Source organism: Bubalus kerabau, chromosome 5 (genome assembly GCF_029407905.1).
Source record: "Bubalus kerabau isolate K-KA32 ecotype Philippines breed swamp buffalo chromosome 5, PCC_UOA_SB_1v2, whole genome shotgun sequence".
Classification (NCBI taxonomy): domain Eukaryota; kingdom Metazoa; phylum Chordata; class Mammalia; order Artiodactyla; family Bovidae; genus Bubalus; species Bubalus kerabau.
Genome location: NC_073628.1, coordinates 35,319,540 through 35,342,127, shown reverse-complemented (window position 1 = coordinate 35,342,127; position 22,588 = coordinate 35,319,540). Strand labels below are relative to the sequence as shown.

Below are 22,588 nucleotides of genomic sequence, written 5' to 3'. Positions count from 1 at the left end.
ACGGGTGTGAAAGGGTCTTCTGAACCCTAGAAGACTTGGCACACAGGATAGATTGTTATTATCCTTGAATAATTTTAATTATAGGATAACGATGTATATCAAGTACCATGTCGAGTACCATACCAATATCAAGTACCATAGGATAATAGGTGGTACTTGAATGCAACCATCCATTCTGCTTGTGGTTGTGTTCATCAAACCATTCTTTCTTGTAGGAACACACACACACACACACGTACACAACTCTGATGGAGATATAAGACTTATCAGCATTTGAAAATAGACTGACACTTCACAGTGATGAGGTGATGGATCTCAGTGCTGTCTGCAAGGCTGGATGCCTGCTGTAGGGGGGTGGGATTGTTATGGGAAATGACATGGACTTAGGCATCAGGTGTAACTTCCAACCCAGCTTCTACAGCTTCCACACCGTGTCATGTCAGGCATGTTAGTAACTTTCTCTAGACTTATTCCCCCATCTGAACCACAGGGATGGTAACCCCTCTCTACAGTACTGTGAGAATTAAAGTCAAGTGCATCAAGCACAGAGCAGGCCGTGAATCAGTGACAACAGCAGACGCTGATAGAGAGCTTATGCTGTGCCAGGTGCTTTGATGACCTGACTCTTTAATCCCCAAAAAAATCCCTGTGAGGAAGGTATATCATCATCCCTGTTTGACAGAGAAAGAAACTGAGGCTCAGGGAACTTAGCATGCTCAGGCTTCTACTGCTCATAAGGGGCAGAACCAGGACTCGAACTCTGGCAGTTGGCTTGAGTCCATTTCCTGATCTCTGTGTTAGGCTGTTACTATCAGTGATGTCCGTGGCACAAAACCGCCTCTGTTGCTGCCTTATTACGGACCTTGGGTTCATTCTGTTCAACTCTCCAGGCCCCAGTTCCCTCATGTATAAACCCACAAGTTGGGCTAGAAGACTGTACTTCCTTTTAAGCTTCACAGAGAAGTGATGAGGAGCTCAGACTGTGGTTGAAGTCAGCCACCTGGGGCCACCTCCTGACTCTCCCATTCCTATTCAGCCCTGTGACCTCGGCCGACTGGATTGATCCCTGTAAGTCGAAGTTTCCTCATCTCTGTTGAGGGCAAGATTTTGCTGTGAAGATTAAAATGGATGCATGTCTATACACGGCTTGATACAATATTTGGCAAAGAGAAGATTCCCAGTCAATGGTAGCTGTTGTTATCCTCGTTGTTATTAGCAAGTCTTCCTTCTCGCTCCTACATAAAATTCCTCTGACAGCAAAAGACTATGTTTTTCAAGGCAGAAAGCCTGAGGGCAGTTTCTTTCAGAAAATCATAGACTTACAGAATGTAGTCACTTAACCTTCCCTGAACTTCTCTGCTCCCCTCTGCTAAATGGGAGTAATAAAGAGAAACTCGGAGAGCAGATATGAGGATTAAGTGGAGCAGCGTAAATCAGCTTGGCTAGTTTGTGTAGTTGTTGTTAGTTGCTCGGTTGACCCCATGGACTGCAGCACGCCCGGCTCCCCTGCCCTTCACCATCTCCCAGAGCTTGCTCAGACTCGTGTCCATTGAGTCGGTGATAGCATCCAGCCATCTCATCCTCTGTCTTCCCATTCTCCTCCTGTCTTCAGTCTTTCCCAGCATCAGTGTCTTTTCTCATGAGTTGGTTCTTCACATCAGGTGGCCAAAGTATGGGAGCTTCAGCATCAGCCCTCCCAGTGAACATTCTGGGTTGATTTCCTTTAGGATTGGCTGGTTTGTTCTCCTTGCAGTCCAAAGGACTCTCAAGAGTCTTCTCCAATACCACAATTCAAATGCATCAATTCTTTGGTGGGTCAGCCTTCTTTATGGTCCAGCTCTCACATCAGTAGATGACTACTGGAAAAGCCGTAGCTTTGCCTGTACGGACCTTTGTTGGCAAAGCCATGTCTCTGCTTTTTAATAAGCTGTCTAAGTTGGTCATAGCTTTTCTTCCAAGGAGCAAGCATCTTTTAGTTTTATGGCTGCAGTCACCATCTGCAGTGATTTTGGAGCCCAAGAAAATAAAGTCTGTCACTGTTTCCATTCTTTCCCCATCTATTTGCCATGAAGTGATGGGACTGGATGCCATGATCTTAGTTTTTTGAATATTGAGTTTTAAGCCAGCTTTTTCACTCCCCTCTTTCACCTTCATCAAGAGGCTCATTGGGGCTCTATGAGAGCTTAGAAAGTGACCTGTGTAACCCTGGAAATTTTCAGCTAGAGACCCAGAGAAGTTGGGTAACTTAATTCAGGCGGCCTAGTTGCTAACCACTGGTGGATCGAGAGCCCACAGTATGGGGGCTGGCCCTGGATACCACCAGGAGCTTTTAAGCACCTGAACCCTCTCTGTCACTCGCTCTCACTCACTCTCTCTCTCATTACTCTCTGCCACCTCCCCACCTCTACTCCAGACATATGTGTGTGTGCGCGTGTGTGCATGCGTGCACACTTAGTGATGTCCAATTCTTTGTAACCCCATGGACTGTAGCCTGACAGGCTCTTCTGTCCTTAGGATTTCCTAGGCAAGAATACTAAAGTGGGTTGCCATCCCTTCTCCAGGGCATCTTCTCAACCCAGGGATTGAACCCACATCTCTTGCATCTCCTGCACTGAAAGTCAGGTTCTTTACCACTAAGCCACCCAGGAAGCGCGGACATACCCAAAGTTAATACTCATCATTACTTAATTTCAGGCCTCTGCACATGCCTTTCTCTCTGCCAGGAACACTGATGCTATGCTAAGTCACTTTAGTCATGTCCGACTCTGTGTGACCCCATAGATGGCAGCCCACCAGGCTCCCCCGTCCCTGGGATTCTCCAGGCAAGAACACTGGAGTGGGTTGCCATTTCCTTCTCCAATGCATGAAAGTGAAAAGTGAAAGTGAAGTCGCTCAGTCGTGTCCGACTCTTAGCAACCCCATGGACTACAGCCCACCAGGCTCCTCTGTCCATGGGATTTTCCAGGCAAGAGTACTGGAGTGGGGTGCCATTGCCTTCTCTGGCCAGGGACACTGAAAGCAGCCGCACATGCACACCATACACAAGCACCCCCTACAGTGCCGCCTTTGTCTGGGTAACTCCTGGTTCACCTGTAAGCTCCTGCTTAAACATCACTTCCTGCAGCAAAGTGCCACTGTCCCCCGAGGCTCCAGTAATTAAGGGCCTGAGCTTTGTGTCCCCAAGCTCCTAGCACTGTGGGGTAATTGCCCATTCAGAGTTTGCTCAGCCATCACAGTGGAACTCCTCAAAGGCGGGTAGAACCCAATCTGATTCTCCTCCCCAGCTCCATGGGGATGCTGGTTGGATCCCCTGTGGGCTTGCTGAGCACTGAGTGGGCAGGACTAGTTGGCAGGACACTTCACAAGGATGCTTGGCCTTCTCCCCCAAGAAGGTGGCGCTCGCCTCCTCTGATAGCCCAGGGACCTGTGACAGATCACACAGAACCCATCCCCCAGTCCCCCACAACACTGCACTTGGCATGTAGGAACATCCCCAGTGTCTTTCCTACCCCTCAGGCACCTCTCTCGTCTCTCATTTCCCAAACCCCATGACATCTGAGGCAAATGCAGTCCACGTGTGCCTGCACGAAGCCATGGGGATGCTGCTTCTCTGGCTCTGCCCAAGAAACCCCTGTGATTTATACTCAAGCGTCACCCAGCGCCCTCCCCTCCAGGAAGCAAGAAATCCCATTTGCCAGCAGCGCTCAGCCTCTGTTCCCCAAGGGAGTAGCATGAGCTCTGAACTCATGGGTTCGAGATGCTGAATGTCTTCAGCTTTCAAAATAAAAAGTCGTCCCTCTCCAGATGAGCCTTTTTGGTTAAAAGAAACAAAACGAGCCAACATCTTTGTTTCTTTTCCAATCCAGTGCCCTCCATCAGGGTGACTGTCCTTCCCCAGGCAGTTTTGGAGATAAGACTTGCCAATAGCTAGTTGTGTTGATTTCTGGCTCCATTCCGGTATCCTGTTCCCCGCCCCAAGGCAGCAGGCGAAGCCTGAGTGTAGAGTCTACCCGCTTGGGTTCAGTCCTGCTCCTTCTCCTGAGAATGGAGTGACTCCAGTCTTTCTGAAGCTCATTTTCTTTGTTAGTGAAGTGGGAACAATAGTACCTGCCCATAGAGTTGCCACAAGGACTAGGTGGGATGATATATGCATTTGATATAAATGACCACCACCCGAGGAAGCCCCGTGCTGGCAAGACAAGGTGGTATGCCAGCTGGAATACCGGCTCTGAAATCGGCTCTAGATTTGTGATTTACATCATTTTCAGAAGGGGAGCTTCTATAGTATATAAGCTCCAGAAGGACAGTGTTATGGGCTGAATTGCACCTCAACCCCCCCCCCCAAAAAAAAAGATAAGTTCAAGCCCTAACCCCCGGTACCCCAAATGTGACCCTGTATGAAAATAGATAATTAGTCAAGATGAGGTCAACCTGGAGGAGGGAGGGTGGGCTGTTAACCCAATATGACCTTCCTTCTAAGAAGACGGCCTCATGAAGACAGAGACAGGAGGAGGGGGAAGGTCGTGCGACATCAAAGGCAGAGGTTGGCGTGATCCAGCAGCAAGCCAAGCCAGAGGTTGCCAGCAACCACCAGAAGCTAGCACGTGGCAGAGAATGGTTCTCCTGCAGGCTTCAGGGAAGCATGGCTCTGCCAGCACCTGGATTTGGGACTTGTAGCCTCTCAAACTGTGAGGCCGTACATTGCTTTCAAGTTACTCAGTTTGTGGCACTCGGTTCCAATAGCCTTGGAAACTAAATTAATACAGGCAAGCATTTCACATGATTCTGTTTCTCAGGGTGTCCCCAGCTCCTAGCAGAGAGCCTGATGTGGGATGGGGGGCTTCTGTGATTTAGGGAAGGATGGAGTGACGCTTCTGTGATGGTTACGTCGGAAAAGCGTGTAAAGTACTCACACAGATGACATTCGGTTCATTCTTTTCCCTTCCCTTCCGATGCCAAAGGCTCCTTTCTGTACAGAGTAGAGTTTGGGATTAAAACCAGCCCTGTTTTTCTCCCAGTTTTTGCCTAAAACCTCCTAAAGGGCCCCTGGCTTTGAGAGCCTTCCTCTGGGGCCGCTCAGTCTGAGGGAGACCCGGTTCCTTGGGGGCAGGCTCCGGCAGCCATCTCTCTTCTTGTGCGCTGTCTCCCCCAGAAGCTTTCCCGGGTTTTGCATGATTCCCTGGAGTGGGGCTAGAGGGATCTCTGGAAAGCCTGGCTCTCAACCACATACGTGCTTCCCCCCCCCCAAAAAAAATGTTTCAACAAGTTCTCTGGAAGCCTAATGGGAAGGAGGCTTTGGCACAATGAGCAGGCTCGAGAAAAGCTGTTTAGAATCAGGGCATTTATGTGGGAAACTATTTAAGGAAAATTCCTCACTGTATCCATACGTTCACACTGCAGGGCTTTCTGGTATTTTTTAAAAACCTTTTGTTGAAATATTAATGAATACTCAGAAAGCGACACAAACAGTAACTGTGCAATTCTGGCTTTATTTTATAGGGAGCTTTGTTTTTTCCTAGTTAATATTTGCTCAGTTCATTGATTACATGGATCCTTGACCCACTCCCCTGCCCACTATAAGACTCTCTAAAAAAAGTGATTTTCTAGAAAGAACTCTGGCCGTGGGCTCAGGTGGCCTGGGCTGGAAGGCCAGATCCACTCTCCCCAGCTCTGGGGTTTTGAGCATATTGTTTACCTTCTTTAAACAGATTGTCCTGTTCCCATGGCTGGTGCGAGATCAGGGGAGTAGACTTGAATTTAAAAGCACACGTTCTTGTTTATCACTCTTACTCAGATGATTTTTGTGGCACAGGTATGGGCTTTCCAGCCCAAGAGAACAAGGTCCAGAACCCAGCCTTGGACCCGACAGCTGAGTGACCCCGAACAGGCTCTCTTTAAGCCTCAAATTCTGCATCTGTCTGCTGGAGAGAGCCTACTGCCTTCACGGAGGTGTGAGGTTTCAGTGATATGATGTATATAAAGCTTCCATGGTGCTGCACACAGTCGGTGCCCAGTTAGTGCCCTCCCCTCCTTCCAGCAGCCTGGCCCTCTTCCATCCTCAGCTCCATTTCCTGCGTCTTTCCTCTTGACCTAATACCTCCACCTCCCTGTAATGTCTGACCAGAGGTGGAGCTTGGCAATCAAGTTGTGCTCTTCCTGTGTCTCAGGGCCTGGAATTTTGCAGCTGTGTAAATTGAATTGGGCAGAGGGTGCTATATATTACGTCTCTATGTATGGTGTATATGTAGATGTGTGTATGTGTGTGTATATATTTTTAAAACGCAGTGGCTTTGGGAACAGCTGTTGAGAAGCACTTTCTTAATCAAATATCTCTGCAGAAATGCAAACTGAAGGTTTCCTGTTGAGCAGAGTATTCTGTGACTGCAGGTTGTTCAAGGCCTGCCTTAAATTTCAGTGGCTCCTTGGTCATGTTTTGCCCACAGATTTTGACAGACAGAGATAATCCAGCCTGCCTGGTGCCCTCCCTCTCCCCTGCATGCCACAGAAGGGGGCTTCTCTCTGCCAGGCTGATTCGAGCCTCCAGAGGCCTGGATTGTTGTTCAGTTACTAAGTCATGTCTAACACTTTATACCCCCATGGACTGCAGCATGCCAGGCTTTCCTCTCCTTCACCATCTCATGGAGTTTTTTCAAATTCATGTCCATTGAGTTGGTGGTGCCATCCAATCATCTCATCTTCCATCGTCCCCTTCTCCTCCTGCCCTCAATCTTTCCCATCATCAGGATCTTTTCCAATGAGTCAGCTCTTCTCATCAGGTGGCCAAAGTATTGGAGCTTCAGCTTCAGCATCAGTCCTTCCAATGAACACCCAGGACTTATCTCCTTTAGGATGGACTGGTTGGACCTCCTTGCAGTCCAAGGGATTCTCAAGAGTCTTCTCCAACACCACAGTTCAAAAGCATCAATTCTTCAGCACTCAGCTTTCTTTATGGTCCAACTGTCACATCCACACTTGGATATAGTAAGAATCAAATAAGATCATGGATGCGAAATTTTTCTGTAGAGTAAACACTGTTCACGTGTAGACATTGTTTTTATTAGTAGCTCAGTAAGTTAAAATAGATTCCAATATGTAGTGGATACCCACTGTATATGAGATCATTGTGTGGGCTGTGAACATAGGAGGGTAAGCAAAACCAGTCCCTGCCCTCAAGGAACTCACTAAGAACACGTACACATAGTGGCCTTTCGTTTACAATATGCACATCTGTAACCTGGCCCCTGGCCGCCTCTCAAGGTTCATTTCTCAGCTCTCTCCTCCTTACACTCCTCCAGCTAAACTAGCTTCCTTGCTGGCTCTCAGACGAACTTGCTTCTGGGGCTTGGACTTTGCAGTTGCTGGGCACAAACGCTCTGGCTGGAAAGCTCTTCCTTTACTTACTTCACGTCTCTGCTCAAATGTCACCTCCTCAGAGAGGCCTCCCCTGACCACCTTACTTAAAACAACACATTCATTCATGCCATCACTCCTAACCTCTTATTGTAGTAAACTTTTCTTTATAGCATTTATCATCTCCTGATCTTGTTCTGCATAGCAATTTGCTTACCTGTTTTTTTAAAATTTATTTTAATTGGAGGCTAATTACATTACAATATTATCATATGTGAAATAGATCGCCGGTCCAGGTTCAATTACTTGTTGATTGATTTTTCTCCTCCACTAGAAGGTAGGCTTCTGAGGGCAAGATTTTGTCTTCCTTGCCCATCAGCAATGCTTACAACAATGCCTGGCACAGGGTAAGCACAAAATAAGTGTTTGATGAAAGAATCCATGCCTGCCTCTCAATAACAGGAAACACAAGTAACTCAGTTTTCAAGCGGGCAAATGATCTGAATAGAAATTTCTTCAAAGAATATATTCAAATGGCCAATAAGCATGAGAAGAAGCCCAGCATCATTAGCCATTAGGAAATGCAACTCAAAAACCACCATAAGATACCGCTTCACACCTACTGGAATGGCTGTCAGCAAAAGTCAGACAATAACAAGTGTTGGCAAAGATATGGAGAAGTTGGAACCCTCTAACACTGCTGATGGGAATATAAAATGGCACAGCTACTTTGGAAAACATCCCAGCAGTTCCTCAAAAGATTGAACACGGTTACCCTACAATCCAGCAATTCCACTCCCCGGTGTCTACCCAAGAGAAATGGAAACACGTCCGCACAAAAACTTGTATATATGTGTTTGTAGCAGCATCATTTGGAAGAGCCAAAAAGTAGAAACAACCCACATTTCCAACAGATGAATGGATAAATAAAATATGGTGCTTCTGTACTGTGCAATGTCATTCAGCAATAAAATGGAATGGAATCTTGATCTGTGTTACAACATGGGTTAACCTTGGAAACATATTCAGTAGAAGAAGATAATCACAAAAGAGCACATATCCTATGATTCCATTTATATGAAATGTCCAGAATGGGCAAATCTGTAGAGACATAGATTATCTATAGAGAAGTAGATTAGTGACTGTCCAGGGCTACAGAGTGTTGGAAGGAAATGAGGAATGACTGTGAAATGACTATGTGGTTTCCTTTTGGAGTGATGAAAATATTCTCAAGTTTATTGTGGTGATGGTCACACTACTCTGTGAGTATACTACAAGCCATTGAAGAATAAACTTTATGTGGGTGACTTGCATCAGTTCAGTTCAGTCACTCAGTAGGGCCTGATTCTTTGTGACTCCATGGACTGCAGCATGCCAAACTTCCCTATCCATCACCAAATCCTGGAGGCTACTCAAACTCATGTCCATTGAGTCAGTGATTCCATCTTGTCCTCTGTTGGCTCCTTCTCCTCCCGCCTTCAGTCTTTCCCACCATCAGGATCTTTTCAAATGAGTCAGCTCTTCACATCACATGGCCAAAGTATCAGAGTTTCAGCTTCAGCATCAGTCCTTCCAATGAATATTCGGGACTGATCTCCTTCAGAATGGACTGGTTGGATCTCCTTGCAGTCCAAGGGACTCTCAAGAGTCTTCTCCAACACCACAGTTCAAAAGCATCAATTCTTCAGCACTCAGCTTTCTTCATAGTCCAACTCTCACATCCATATACGACCACTGAAAAACCATAGCCTTGACTGGACGGACCTTTGTTGGCAAAATAATGTCTCTGCTTTATAATATGCTGTCTAGGTTGCTCATAGCTTTTCTTCCAAGGAACAAGTGTCTTTTAATTTCATGGCTGCAGTCACCATCTGCAGTGATTTTGGAGCCCCCCAAAATAAAGTCACTATTTCCATTGTTTCCCCATCTATTTGCCATGAAGTGATGGGACCAGATGCCATGATCTTAGTTTTTTGAATGTTGAGTTTTAAGTCAACTTTTCACTCTCCTCTTTCACTTTCATTAAGAAGCTCTTTAGTTCTTCATTTTCTGCCATAAGCGTGGTGTCATCTGCATATCTGAGGTTATTGATATTTCTCCCGGCAATCTTGATTCCAGCTTGTGTTTGTCCAGCGTTTCTCATGGTGTACTCTGCATATAAGTTAAGTAAGCAGGGTGACAATATACAGCCTTGACATACTCCTTTCCCCATTTGGAACCAGTCTGTTGTTCCATGTCCAGTTCTAACTGTTGCTTCCTGACCTGCATACAGATTTCTCAAGAGGCAGGTCAGGTGGTCTGGTATTCACATCTCTTGAAGAATTTTCCACAGTTTATTGTGATCCACACAGTCAAAGGCTATGGCATAGTCAATAAAGCAGAGGTAGATGTTTTTCTGGAACTCTCTGGCTTTTTCTATGATCCAACGGATGTTAGTAATTTGATCTCTGGTTCCTCTGCCTTTTCTAAATCCAGTTTGAACATCTGGAAGTTCACGGTTCATGTACTGTTGAAGCCTGGCTTGGAGAATTTTGAGCAATACTTTACTAGCGTGTGAGATGGGTGCAATTGTGTGGTAGTTTGAGCATGCTTTGGCATTGCCTTTCTTTGGGATTGGAATGAAAACTGACCTTTCCCAGTCCTGTGGCCACTGTTGAGTTTTCCAAATTTGCTGGCATATTGAGGGCAGCACTTTCACAGCATCATCTTTCAGGATTTGAAATAGCTCAACTGGAATTCCATCACCTCCCCAAGCTTTGTTCATAGTGATGCTTCCTAAGGCCCACTTGACTTCACATTCCAGCCTGTCTGGCTCTAGGTGGGTGATCACACCATCATGATTATCTGGTGACTTTCATGGCATATATTTATCTCTTAATAAAGCTGTTACTGGGCTTCCTAGGTAACTCAGTGTTTTGTTTTGTTTTTTTTTGTCGTTTGTTTGTTTGTTTTTAAAAAGAGCCTCCTGCCAATGCAGGAGACATGAGTTTGATCCCTGGGTCAGTAAGATCCCCTGGAGAAGGAAATGGCAACCCACTCCCATATTCTTGCATGGAAAAATCTCATGGATAGAGGAGCCTGTTGGGCTACAGTCCACGGGATCAATAAAAAGTCAAACATGACTTAGCAACTAAGCAACATAAAAAGCTGTTATTACCAAAAAAAGAAAAACCAATGAATGTCCTCATTTAGTATATCTGTATCAAAAAAGTCAACAATGTGAAGACCAGAGAGACCCGAGCTACTCTTTTCTCAGTGTTGCTGTGGAAGGTACACCAGGCACTGAGCTTCCCCAGATGAACAGGTGAACGCAGAGTTCCTTTCCTGGTGAATGCTTTTTTAAAAAATGACCCTGAGAAACCTGTGAGGAGGAGAGCTGGAGATCAAATGAGCTGAGCCTGAGAAATTTACTGCGTCCCGTTTTCCAGAGACCATTTTCCCAGCATAAGTCATAGAGACAGATGGCCCCAGACCTGCTTCTGAAAATAGCCACTGTCGAGGAGAGGAGAGCTGACTTAGTGGGAGCTGCCCAGCTTGGGGAGTAAGACCCACAGAATCAATGCACTGGAAAAGAAGGCAGTTTGGACCCTGGAGACTGTGGTTCTGCCAAGCTCATCCCAGGAGGAACCCAAAGCAGAAGCTGTTGTATTTGCTGCCTTTCTGTGTGTTTTCTTCTCTTTAAAAAAGCTTTTTAAAAATTGCATTACCACATTTGTTCCTTGAAAGAATTAGAAAAATACAGAAAAAAAAAATAAAATTTATTTGGAATTCTACTGCCCTAAGGTAACAAGCCTTAACATTTTTGTTAATTATTCATACTCACACACACATATGTAAACAAATGTCACAATTATTTTTATACAGTTTTGCCTCATGCTTTTTTAATATTGTTTCCCATGTCCTTAAACATTCTTTACAAACATGGCTTATAATGTCTGCATATTAACATTCTATTGATGTGCCTTAATTTACATAATGTCACTTTTTAACCTAAAGGATGTTTTTCCTTTTTAACATTTTTTTTAAATTTTCATTTTTGTCTATTACAATGCTGTGATGATTATCCTTATAAATAAATCTTTTCAAAAATCGTAATTGTCTTCTTGAGTAAATTCCGAGAAGTGGAATTACTCAGTTAAAAGTTTACACATTTTAAAAATCAATTTATATCAAATTATATTACCAATATCAGTGCATAAAATCTTGTTTGTATTTCAAGCCATTATCTATTTTAACATCTACTTGATGCCAGATTTTTCACATTTGTTATTTCACTTTCTCCTGTAGCTTGAAAAACTCATATTTAGAAGTATAAAAATAACTTCATGTGCTCATTGTAGAAAATTTTAAAGCTATAAAAGCATATTTTAAAAGCTGATATCAGTGATAACTAACACTAAAGATTTTTTCAGCCAATTTTTTGTATAGGAATGCATTTATACCAATGTGTTTATTCTATAAATGTTTTATGAGCATTAACTATACTGAAAGGACCTAACGTTCCATTATAACTGTAATTATTTTTATCCAGCACTTTTTCTAGTCTGCTTTAACCCTCAGAATAACCCCTGGAGGTAGTGGACTTCTGTTACTCCTATCTTGTAGGATATTGGATTACGGAGGAAACTTAGGGTGTTCTGGTCTAACTCGCCAAGGGGGAATGTGAGCGCCAGAGAGGTCAGAGTTCCTGCCCATGATCCCACAGCACACTGTTGACCTGCACCCAGACCTCTTGACCTCTAGTCTGTTGCAGCAAACTGTATCTGATGTGGACCTGAATCAGTACTGTCCTCAAATGGGGTGGCCACATGATTGTCCAGAGCAGGACATCTTTAGAGGAAAGGCAGGGCACTATTATTGACTGATGTGGGATCACAGACGTGCATTGAGGCTGTCATTGGCGAACCAGAACGAGAGGTCCCTCTGGCGCTCTGGCTTCAGATTCATAGCACTTTGAAATGCTTGGCAACATTGGATTTCAACCCATTTTAAAAACGATGGTAACCAGTTCTGCAAACCTTTTCTAAGCTGAGACTCTGAGCCAGGCCACAGAGATGAGCAGCCGTGCTCTCTGGGGGGCAGGCTGAGCAGTTTTATCAACAGACGCGCCCAACACTCATGTCGTCAGAAGCAGAGCATGCTGCCACTGCAGAGTTCCCGGTCCTCGAGCAACCTCAGAGCTTCACATCAGAAGGGGATTCCAGTTTTCCTTAATGCCCCATCCTCTGCTCAGCCCTGGCTAAGATTTTACGTATTTAGTGGAGCAACTGGCTGCCTTGTTAAGAGGAAATAGGAGGTTGGCTCATGAGGAGAGAATGAATGCATTCGGTTTGGAGTTTTGTTTTTTGTTGTTTTATTTAGTTATTTGGCTGCAGCCGGTCTTCATTGCAGTGGAATCTTTTTAGTTGCAGCATGCGGGAATCTAGTTCCCTGACCGGGGATGGAACCCGGGCCCACTGCATTGGGAGCATGGAGTCCAAGCCACTGGACCACTAGGGAAGTCCCTGCATTTGGTTTTAAGTGGAGGGGCTAGAGTATTTCCAGGAGGGACACTGAGGAGATGAAACACAGCCAGGCTCCACAGGAAGGATAAATCCATCAGCTCAGGGTTCCATTGAAACGAGCTACTTGTTTAGGTGTCAAGGTTTTGTTTTGGTCTTTTCAGGGTGTCATTTATTGAGTAATTGCTATTTACTGGACACTATGCTAAACATTTTATACACAAGCTTCTAAAACGCAGGGCTGCTACTTAAAAGGTTATCAGGAGGCTCTTACCTGGATCCAGGGAACTGCCTAATCCAGGGACGAGAGTGCTCCACCCTCCCCACCCCCAGAGCAGCAGCGTGCTCTGGTTCCACTGTAGGACTCACACTTCCCCACTATGTGAGCAGACTGTGACTTTCCCCACCGGAGCCTAGATGGGGTTTAACGGAGATCAATAAGGTTCCATTTGGGCGTTTAGATGGATTTCTCAGGACTGCTGAGAAAAGTGTAAAAAAGTGCATTTTGTTAATGGTCCTTTCTTTGGCAGAGTAATAAATGCGTCCATCAGCTAGACCTTCACACTTTAGTCTCCCGGCGTATTCCAAAGACAACTTAGAATGCAGAATGCCGGAGGCTCTTTCTTGAGCACCAGCTTGCCCTAGTTATAGGTTACATTTCAAACACTAAAGAAAGCTGCCATCAATATACACAAAGGTGTGAGGGATTGAAATTGCTCTTCCTGTAGAGCTCAGGACTCCCTTGTCATGTGTTCCTTTCATATATCACAGCTGTCTGCCTAACACGTTCCTCTTGAACGACGTCAGTAAGCGATGCATATTGATAAAGGTGTCATTGGCAGGCTTGCAGATCTGTCATTGTTTATTCCCCAAAACCAGCCTGTTCTTACTGTCAAAGACCTACAACTGGAGGGATGGTACAGGGATCCATGTTGGTTGAGCCCTCACTTTGGGACTTCCTACAAGCATGATACCATCCTTCCCTCAAAAGCTCTTTGCTGTGGATGTTGTGACTTCATTTTTCAAAGGAGAAAACGGAGACTAGGAGAACTGAAGTGACTCACCCAAGATTGTACAGCCAGTTATGAACCTGGGCTTTGGTCCCTGGTTTGTTCAACAGGAATCCTGTAGTCTTTCCACTTTAGATGTGTTTCAGTTGATGGACAGGAATCTTTCCCTCCAGACTCCAAACCAGGGGTGATAAAATGTATTTCACACCCCCTCAGTGGACAGAGCATTGCCATTGTGGGTTCTCCCCCAGGTCCTGTGACCACAGACAAATGCATTCAGTTGTGTAAGCCTCCATTTCTTGACCTTGAAAATGGGCATGGGTTTTCCAATCCATAGTTATTGTGAAGAAAAGATCTTGTAAAAAGATCCTCCTCCTAGAGGAGGAGCTCTGTGAATGCTTGTTCCCACCCCCATCCCTCGACCATAGGGTGTCTGCCTTCTCTCACTTTGTTACTTTGGTTTTTTCCTTTCTCCACCTTTATCTACTATAAGCACGAGCTAGGCTCAAAGACCTTCTCTCCAGAGACATGCATGGCCACCCCCTACCCTTCTGTGGCCCCTGGTTGTTGAGGTGAGGCATTCCAGACACCCCATCTCATTTTAGCAGAGACACAGTGGGAAATTCTGCAGTACCGAGTTCCCTTCAGCCCATGATCAGGATACATGGCAAGGCAACCCCTAACCCCAATTCCCTAGTCCTGCCCGTGGCATCGGGCATCCTTATTTGCCTACACATACATGCATCTGGGCCCCACCTAAAAGGCAAGCCCAGATCATGTGGACTTCCAACATCCTAGCTGAGCTGTTAGCCAATTAGAAAGGAAGTCTGGGTGCTGAAGCAGATGCCTGAAGTCTCAAGAGCAAATCGTTCTAAAGTATGGTCCCGATCTTGTCACGTTCTTGCTTTAAAAACCCGCGTGACTCCCCACCTAGGGTCTGGTTTCCCTTTCCTTGTGTTCAAGGCCTAAACCTGTTATTCAGAGACTCATTTCCCACTTCTCTCTTCACATAGACCTTTGCTGCCATAATCAAAGTCCTCTTCTTCCCTTCTGCCTTCCCTCCATCCTTTCTTCATTTAGCAAATATCTGTAGTACTTTCTAAGTACTAGACACTGTGCTGGACACTGGAGAATACAGTAATGGACAAGCCAGGCTGGCAAGCGGGTGGCCACAGACAAGTCCTCACTACAGTATGGGAAGTGTTGCAGCAGGGAACCCCCAGGAGGCATGCCAAACCCAGGTTTGGAGCATCTGGGAAGCCTTCCTGGGGGTGGCGATCTTGAGATTAAGCCCAGAAGCTGACCGGGGGCTAATGAGACTCACAAGGGTGGTAGTGATGCAGAAAAGGGAAGAGGAAAGGAAACACTCAAGAAGAAGGAACAGGATATACAGAACCTCAGAGGCAAAATTTTGTAGTTGTGCTCCAGGGGGTGCCCTTCAGATCAGTTCTATGCCAGTCGTGCCCTGAAGTTGTGCAGATCTGCAGACTTGGGCAGAAGAGGGATTGGTGAGTATGTGGAAGTCAGGGCATGTCAACCAGTCTCAGCACACATAGTGAGAAGTTACAAAACTTGAGAGGCAGAGTGATGCCAGGGAGGTTGCTTGAGACCAGGTCAGGGCTAAGGGCCTGAGGCAGAGTATTCCTCCCTCTGCCGTGGATGCTCAAGCCCCCATCTCTTCATCTCTTCCCTCTGGAATCCTCTGTGGCTCCAGAAAGCCTTCCTTGGTGCCTCCAGTTGAAGCGAGCTCCCCACCCCCTCGTGCATCCTCCAGGCACTGGGCCGTCTTCTGCTCTGACAGGTCCCACCCCTGCCTTGCTGAGAGCTGCATGGGACACTCCCCCTGCCCTCCCACCAGCTCCTTGGGGGCTGCACCTCTCATAGACTGTACCCCCCTCACCTTCTAGCCTGCTCAGGGGGCATTTAGGAAATGTCTATGGAATGAAACAGTGCTCACCATACTTCTCTGGTCACATGCTACTCTTAAAAAGAAAAGATAAAGTTAGCCCCCCCTCATTTTATATATACATGCTTATGCATACCGACATCTAAAGTTTATTGGGTGTTTACTGGCTGCCATGCCGTTCTCACTCCAGTATTCTTGCCTGGAGAATCCCATGGACAGGGGAGCCAGGTGGGCTACAGTCCATGGGGTTGCAAAGAGTTGGACAAGACTGAGCAACTAACACACATGCCATTCTCAACACATTACTTATTTTAACTCCTTTAATTCTCAGAGCGACTCTGTAAAGTAGCTATTCTTTTTTTATTTTTTGCTCTCCATTACTTCCACTCCAGTACTATTGCCCAGAAAATCCCATGGACGGAGGAGCCTGGTAGGCTACAGTCCATGGGGTTGCAAAGAGTAGGACACGACTGAGCAACTTCACGATCATGATTACTTAGATGAGGCGATCGAGTCACAAAAGGTGGGGTAAGTTGCCTGAGGTCACTGTTACAGAACTAGCAAGTAGAACAGTAGAGTTCAGATATAGGGTCCAGAGCCCTTCCTTTTAATATAATCCTGCACTGCTGCTGAGGATGCCAAATCCAGACAGCAGTGCATTTTATTACATGTGTTTTAAGCAGGAATGTATTATGTACATTATAAAACATTTACAAAATAGATATTGGGAAAGAGTGACATAAAAATTACTTCTAGAATGTTCTTGCACCCAGGAGATGGTTTTATGCCTCTGCCTGGGGACCACTTAAATTAAAAGATGCTGATGAATGAGAGGGAGGAAATTGACATAGTTCCAATAGTTTCTGTACATCACGGAAACCTCATGAGTTATTGTGCACCTATTAAGGGTCTGGGCTTCCCTAGTGGCTCACCTGGTAAAGAATCCGCCTGCAGCATGGGAGACCTGGGTTCGATCCCTGAGTTGGGAAGATCCCCTGGAGAAGGCAACGGCTATCCACTCCAGTATTCTGGCCTGGAGAATTCCATGGACTGTATTGTCCCTGGGATCACCAAGAGTTGGACATGACTGAGCGACTTTCACTTCACTTATTAAGGGTCTGGCACCTTGTTAGGTGCTTGAATGTTAGGTATGAACATTCAGAGCAACCCCAGAGGCCTGGGGTGAGGCCTAGAGATTGCATGGAAGGGAGAAGAAACAGGCATAAGGCCTGGGAGGGACTGTGCTGCTCTTATCCCAGAATCTCTGAAGTTTGTGATGGAACAAGTTACTTAGTTCTGGAACTGTTTATTTCATAAAGCTTGACAGATTTACTCAGGAAGAGGCTGTAACAAGCACCCTGGAACAACAGATCATGTTTCTTAACCTTTGTCTGAAATTCTAACAACTCAGCATGGTCTGGTCCTGGTTATCTCAAGCTCATCAGAAGCTCTGATTGGAGATTAGAAGATGTCTTTGGTTAATAAAAGATGAGGAAATGAATGTATATTTGCTTAATTAATGCAGCCTGGCTGACAAAATCTTTTCAATCCTGGGACTGCAGGGGAAGGGAGATCTTGAATGGAATTCTTCATGGGGTGGTTTCATTCAGTTTGGTCAACATTTGTTAAGCACTGACCCTGGGATTCTGCTTGCTGGAGCATGCCGTGTGCTCAGATGTAGTATCCTTAGTCCTTACAATAACTTTATTAAAGGGGAGGAGCTCCCAACTTACAAATGAGGAACTGGAACATATTGACCCAAGATCATATAGTCAGTAGGAGGCTAGGGCATGATACAAACTCCTTTTCTGTTGAACTTCAAAGCCTGCTGCAAGAAGATAGTACTGTATCCCAAGGGGGTGCATATGCTTTTATATGGGAGACAGCTACAGATAACTCCAAATACACCAGAGCAAATATGATAACAGAACTAAAAGGTTAGTTCAAAGAAAGAAATGATCATCCCTGTAGTGCTATGTGGTAAGTGGTGTCAGGGAAGGGTCTCCCTAGGCTAAATTGGAAACCCTGATTTGGACAATTTTAAGATAAATCAATCCATGGGGTTGCAGAGAGTCAGACACGACTGAGCAACTGAACTGAAGGTAAATCATAGCCCAGATTTTTAGGTGAACCAAAACACAGATGGAAAAGCTACCCAGAGATTGGACCTTGATTGTGGATTCCTACTGCCTCCATTGCTGTTACTGAGTTTCTAATACGAACCAACCAAGTGGGATACACAGCAGCTCTATAAAATGTCTCATGTGGTTGGGCTCCAGGGTTGACATGAGCATCACGGAACCTGCACAATCCTGCAGGATTCGGTGACTGAACTGAGTGAGCCTCTCTTGGTAGACAGACCCCCCGCCCCTCCCCACGAAGAATCAGCAGCTGTCTATACCACCTCTTCATCAGGGCTCTACCAAATCTTCTGATGATGTGTCTGGGCTGTGTTTTGTTTCCTAAGTGTTTGGTCTCTGAAACACTGAATGGGTCCGGTTATGTTTTAAACCTTCTGTGAGTCAAGGTGGGAGAGAAGCAGCAGGCCTGGCTGTCCAGTGAATGCTCTGCCTTGCACTGTAGACCCTACATGTCTGTGCGTATGTCCCCTCTCTTGTAGATGATGTACTGCACATGCCTAAAGGCCAGACACGTGTAGGACAGCAAATTGCCTGTCCCCAAAGGTCTTGTCCCCAGTCGTCACCCCCTGCTTCTGAAGAGCTGGGAGTGTGCCCACAAAACGATAGAAAGCTGGCATTTTAGAATCGTGGGACCCTGACACGTTAGAAATCTGCAGGCAAGCCTCCTGACTTAGCGCCCAAAACTTAGTGTTTCCAAACTCACAGGATGCTAGTGTCATAAAAGGTATACAGTATTTTCCTCTGAAATATTAGAATTTAAGAACGCTAGTCTGTGAAACATTTAGAATTCATCTCTTCAGCCAACATTTATATAGTGCCTACTGTGTGCTAGGTACTACGTTAAAGTCTGGAGAGGCACTCAAGTGAAAAAGACTGTTAAGAGTTCTTGCTCTCTCAATAAGTTTGCAGAGAACGTACTTAAAATCTTAAAAGTGTCAGATTCTTAGAAAAGTTTAAGTGTGTTGAAATCCTAGAATGCCAGCAGTGAAGGGGGCACTAGATCATTCTTTCCAGCTCCCTGCTACCTTTTATGAGGCCTAGAGGCTGTTCCAGGCATGCTGGATTAAAATCTGACTAATAAGAACATTATTTCAGTTCGCTGACATCACAGAATGGCCAACTTCGCAGGGGCTCAGCGATCACCCAGGGTGGTTGCTCATTTTATCAGAGAGGCCACTGAAACTCAGAGCGGGGCCGCTGTGTGATAGAAGACACAGCCCGCCCCCGGGACTAGACCTCAGGTTTTCAGGCCTCTCTCAGAGGACAGGCAAAGCAGGAAGGCCTTCCCAAGTGTTTCCGAGGGGCGCGCTCTTTGCAAGCTGCGCAGGAGGCCAGCTTTTCAGGAGTTTGCACCCACTTTGCCAGAGGCATCAGCCCCGCCCCGGGCCACGTGTGCAGTAGATCGCCCAGTGTTGGGAGCCCCCTCCCCCTGTTGATGCGTGTTTTATTTTGCGCCCTCCCCCTCCCCGTGTGCCTCAAAACCAATTTTCATTATTTTTTTTTCCTGTCTGTGTTTGTCTCTGTGGTTCGCAGGTGCTCCCTTGCATTGTTCATCCGCTTCATCAACCCCTATTGAGCAGTCCCCCTCCCCGCCCCCCTCCCCTCCGGCCAATGAGAGCCAGAGGCGGTTGCTAGGCAACGGTGTGGCCCAGCCAACCCCGGACTCAGACTCTGAGGAAGAGTTTGTCCCTAATTCATTCTTAGTTAAAAGTGGCTCCGCCAGCCTGGGGGTCGCGGCAAACGGTAAGTCCCTCTCTCTTCCTAACTTCTGTGGGTTTGTGTTGTTTTACCCTTTCGTTGGCGATGCTGGTTAATCTGCCTGCTTGGGCTGCTTGCAGGGGTGGAGGGGCCTGGTGCATGGGGAGCGCGGGGTTCTCGGGGGGACCTGGCAGGCTCCATGGGCGGGGGAAGCCCCGCTCCTGCCAGGCTGCAGTGCTGGGGACTGCGGGGTTGGGGGACTGCTGTTCGCACCCCCTTGACAGACGTTGGGCAGACAGAGCTGCAGAATAGAGATGCTCAGACAGATACCAGGAGACAAAAAATCAGGTAGAACCTGAGTCAGGCAAAGACAGAGAGACAAAGATAGACTCTGAAAATGAAAAGTCAAAAATAGCACCAATTGACTGCTTGCTGTGTGCCAGGAATTGTGCCAGCCACTGGCACTTGTTGCTTTATTGGATCCTCCTCACAATCCTGCCTAAGAGACTGGTCTTGTAGTGTCTCCACTGACCATCAGGAGGCCAAGAGAAAGGCTTCTGGCATTTTTGGAAGTTCTTGAGGTTTCACGCTGCCTGGAGACGGGCCTGGGAGCCCAGGCAGCTGCAAGGCTGAAAGCTGACTGCAGAGAGAGCCACTGGGCTTGAGCAGAGAACTTCCTCTTATAAATCCTGCCCCGACTCTCTTAAGGAGAAGAGGTGTGGGAGGACTCAGTGCAAGAGGTCCAGGCTGGCCAGGAGCTTGCAGACCCAAGTGTTAGCGTCTGGTCAGGTGTTATGTGACCTGGCCCAATGTACTCACAGTCTCTGTGTCTGGCAGTGACTAGTCCACTTCTTTGTAAGAATTCGAAGCCTGGAGGGGAGTCAAGCCTACGGAGGTGGGTGATATATATGAGATAACCTGGGATCTCCCTGATGGACCAGTATGTTCTGATTATCAAAGAAGAGGAAAGAAAATGAGACTCTCCACTTAACATTGTAGCTTGTGTGTTGATTTTGCAAACATTTATTAGCAAGTGCCTGTGTGGCACTAAATTCTGGTCCAATTCTGGAAAACGTGGCAAAGATTCAGAGAGAATAGGCAGGACTAATGGGCTCTGCAATCAGACATCTTTGCATTAAACGTAAGCTTTATTGCTGTGGAATTTCAGACAGGGCACATTGCCTCTAAGCTTTTCCTCAAGCAAGTATAATGTGGGCATTGTGGTACCCAGCTCATGATGAGGGCTCGTCACAGGGCCTGGGATAGAGTTTAGTAAAGGTTAGTCATGGCCACGGTCACCACCCACCTCCCTCCAGGGAATTTATAGAGAGCCTGTATGTGAAAGCTCCCAGCACACTGCCTGGCCCTTAGTAATGCTCAGAAGAGTCAAACTCCTTATCTCTTAGGATCATTACAGCCTAAGGTGATAAAGGAGGTAGGAACCTGGTGTGGGGTTGACTCAGGAGAAGAGCCTCCAGTCTGCCCAAGAGAATCAGGAAATGTTGCCTAGAGGAGGCCTTCCCTGGACCTGAAAGAAAAAGTAGGGTGTGTCAGATGGAGATAACCAATGGCTTTAATAACCCAGGATATGCTGGGCAGAGGGAAAATATAGACAAAGAACCCAGGGTAGGGAGCTGCTAGGATCCTGGCGCCAGCTCTTTTACACCCAGGAATATGGCCAGTAAATAGGCGTTAACTTTGGAAGGGTGTGGGAGGCCACATGGTAAGTGACCTGAGCTCCTCTGGGTGCTGAACTGAGGCTCTCAGGCATTACCCAAGGCCCCACCCCCCACCACCACCACGACAAAGAAAGGTGGTTTATCCCCGGCTCCCTCCCCTAACCAGGATCTCTCCCAGCCTCTGCTCTCTGTGAAAACCAGACAGATCTTTGGCCTTGGTGGTTCTCTTCTGGCAGGATCTTGAGCCCTGCATTCTCTGTGACCAAGAGCAAAGCCGTCCTCCAGGGCCCTTTTCCTTCCGTGCTCCTGAGAGTGGCACGGTCCATTTGGTGGTTCAGTATCATTGCACCTCTATACCTTTTAGCCGCCCTTGCTTTAAACTGTGCAGAGAAATAGGGATCCAGGAATGGTTTCAGGCCCAGCTCTGTGGCTTACTGGCTATTTATCCTTACAGGACAGTCACTGTCCTTCTTCAGGCCTCAGTTTCCCCATCTTGCCAACGACAGAGCAATTTCTACGGTACTCTGATTTTCTGAGTGTTGTATGGGTGCTAACAGGTGTGCCAGTCAGTAGCCTTCTTAAGCTTACTTGGAAAAATATGTATATACATTGGGATATTTTTTGTTCATTGCTAAATAAATAAGCCTTGTAGGTAAAAGAGAAGGCAGGAGATTAAAGTCCTTAATCTCTCCTCTTGCTAATTAACTGAACAAGAGCAATCATACTGTTGCAAGTTCTGCAGCAGACTGATGGCATTATTGCATTACTGATATGCAGGGAACACGGGGGACTTCAACCTACAGCTGTCTGCTCAGCTTCGCTCCTCTTTACTCCAGCTCCCAGGGGACCTAGAGACACTTCAAAGTCCTTCCCTGGGGCCTTGCTCTGAGTGTGTCAATTTAAAGTGAAAAGTGCAAGTGTTAGTCACTCAGTCCTATCCAACTCTTTGCAACCTCATGGACTGTAGCTCACCAGGTTCCTCTGTCCAGGGAATTTTCCAGGCAAGAATACTGGAGTGGGTTGCCATTCCCTTCTCCAGGGGAACTTCCCAACCCAGGGATCAAAGCTGGGAGTCACTGTAAAGGTTGGTAAGAAGTGTGTCCCAAAAAAAAAAATAAAATAAAAAATAAAAAAAAAATAAAAAAAAAAAATAAAAAAAAAAAATAAAAAAAAAAAAAAAAGAAGTGTGTCCCATGCCTGCAGGGAGAGTCTCGGTCCTTGGTGGTCCGCTGCTCTGGGCTTGGTGGGTCACAAGTGTCGCCCTGCCTGCCACCTTCCTGCCCCCCGAAACCCCAAAGCTAGG

General features: G+C 46.3%; 1 protein-coding gene across 1 annotated transcript in view; it reads left to right on the top strand.

The window, feature by feature from the left end:
* TENM4 (teneurin transmembrane protein 4) overlaps positions 1-22,588 on the top strand; it is a 440,205-nt gene that overhangs the window by 98,752 nt on the left and 318,865 nt on the right. The window contains exon 3 of the mRNA XM_055581442.1: positions 19,442-19,651. Coding sequence (XP_055437417.1) covers positions 19,442-19,651 — 210 coding nt within the window. The remainder of the gene's footprint in view (positions 1-19,441; positions 19,652-22,588) is intronic.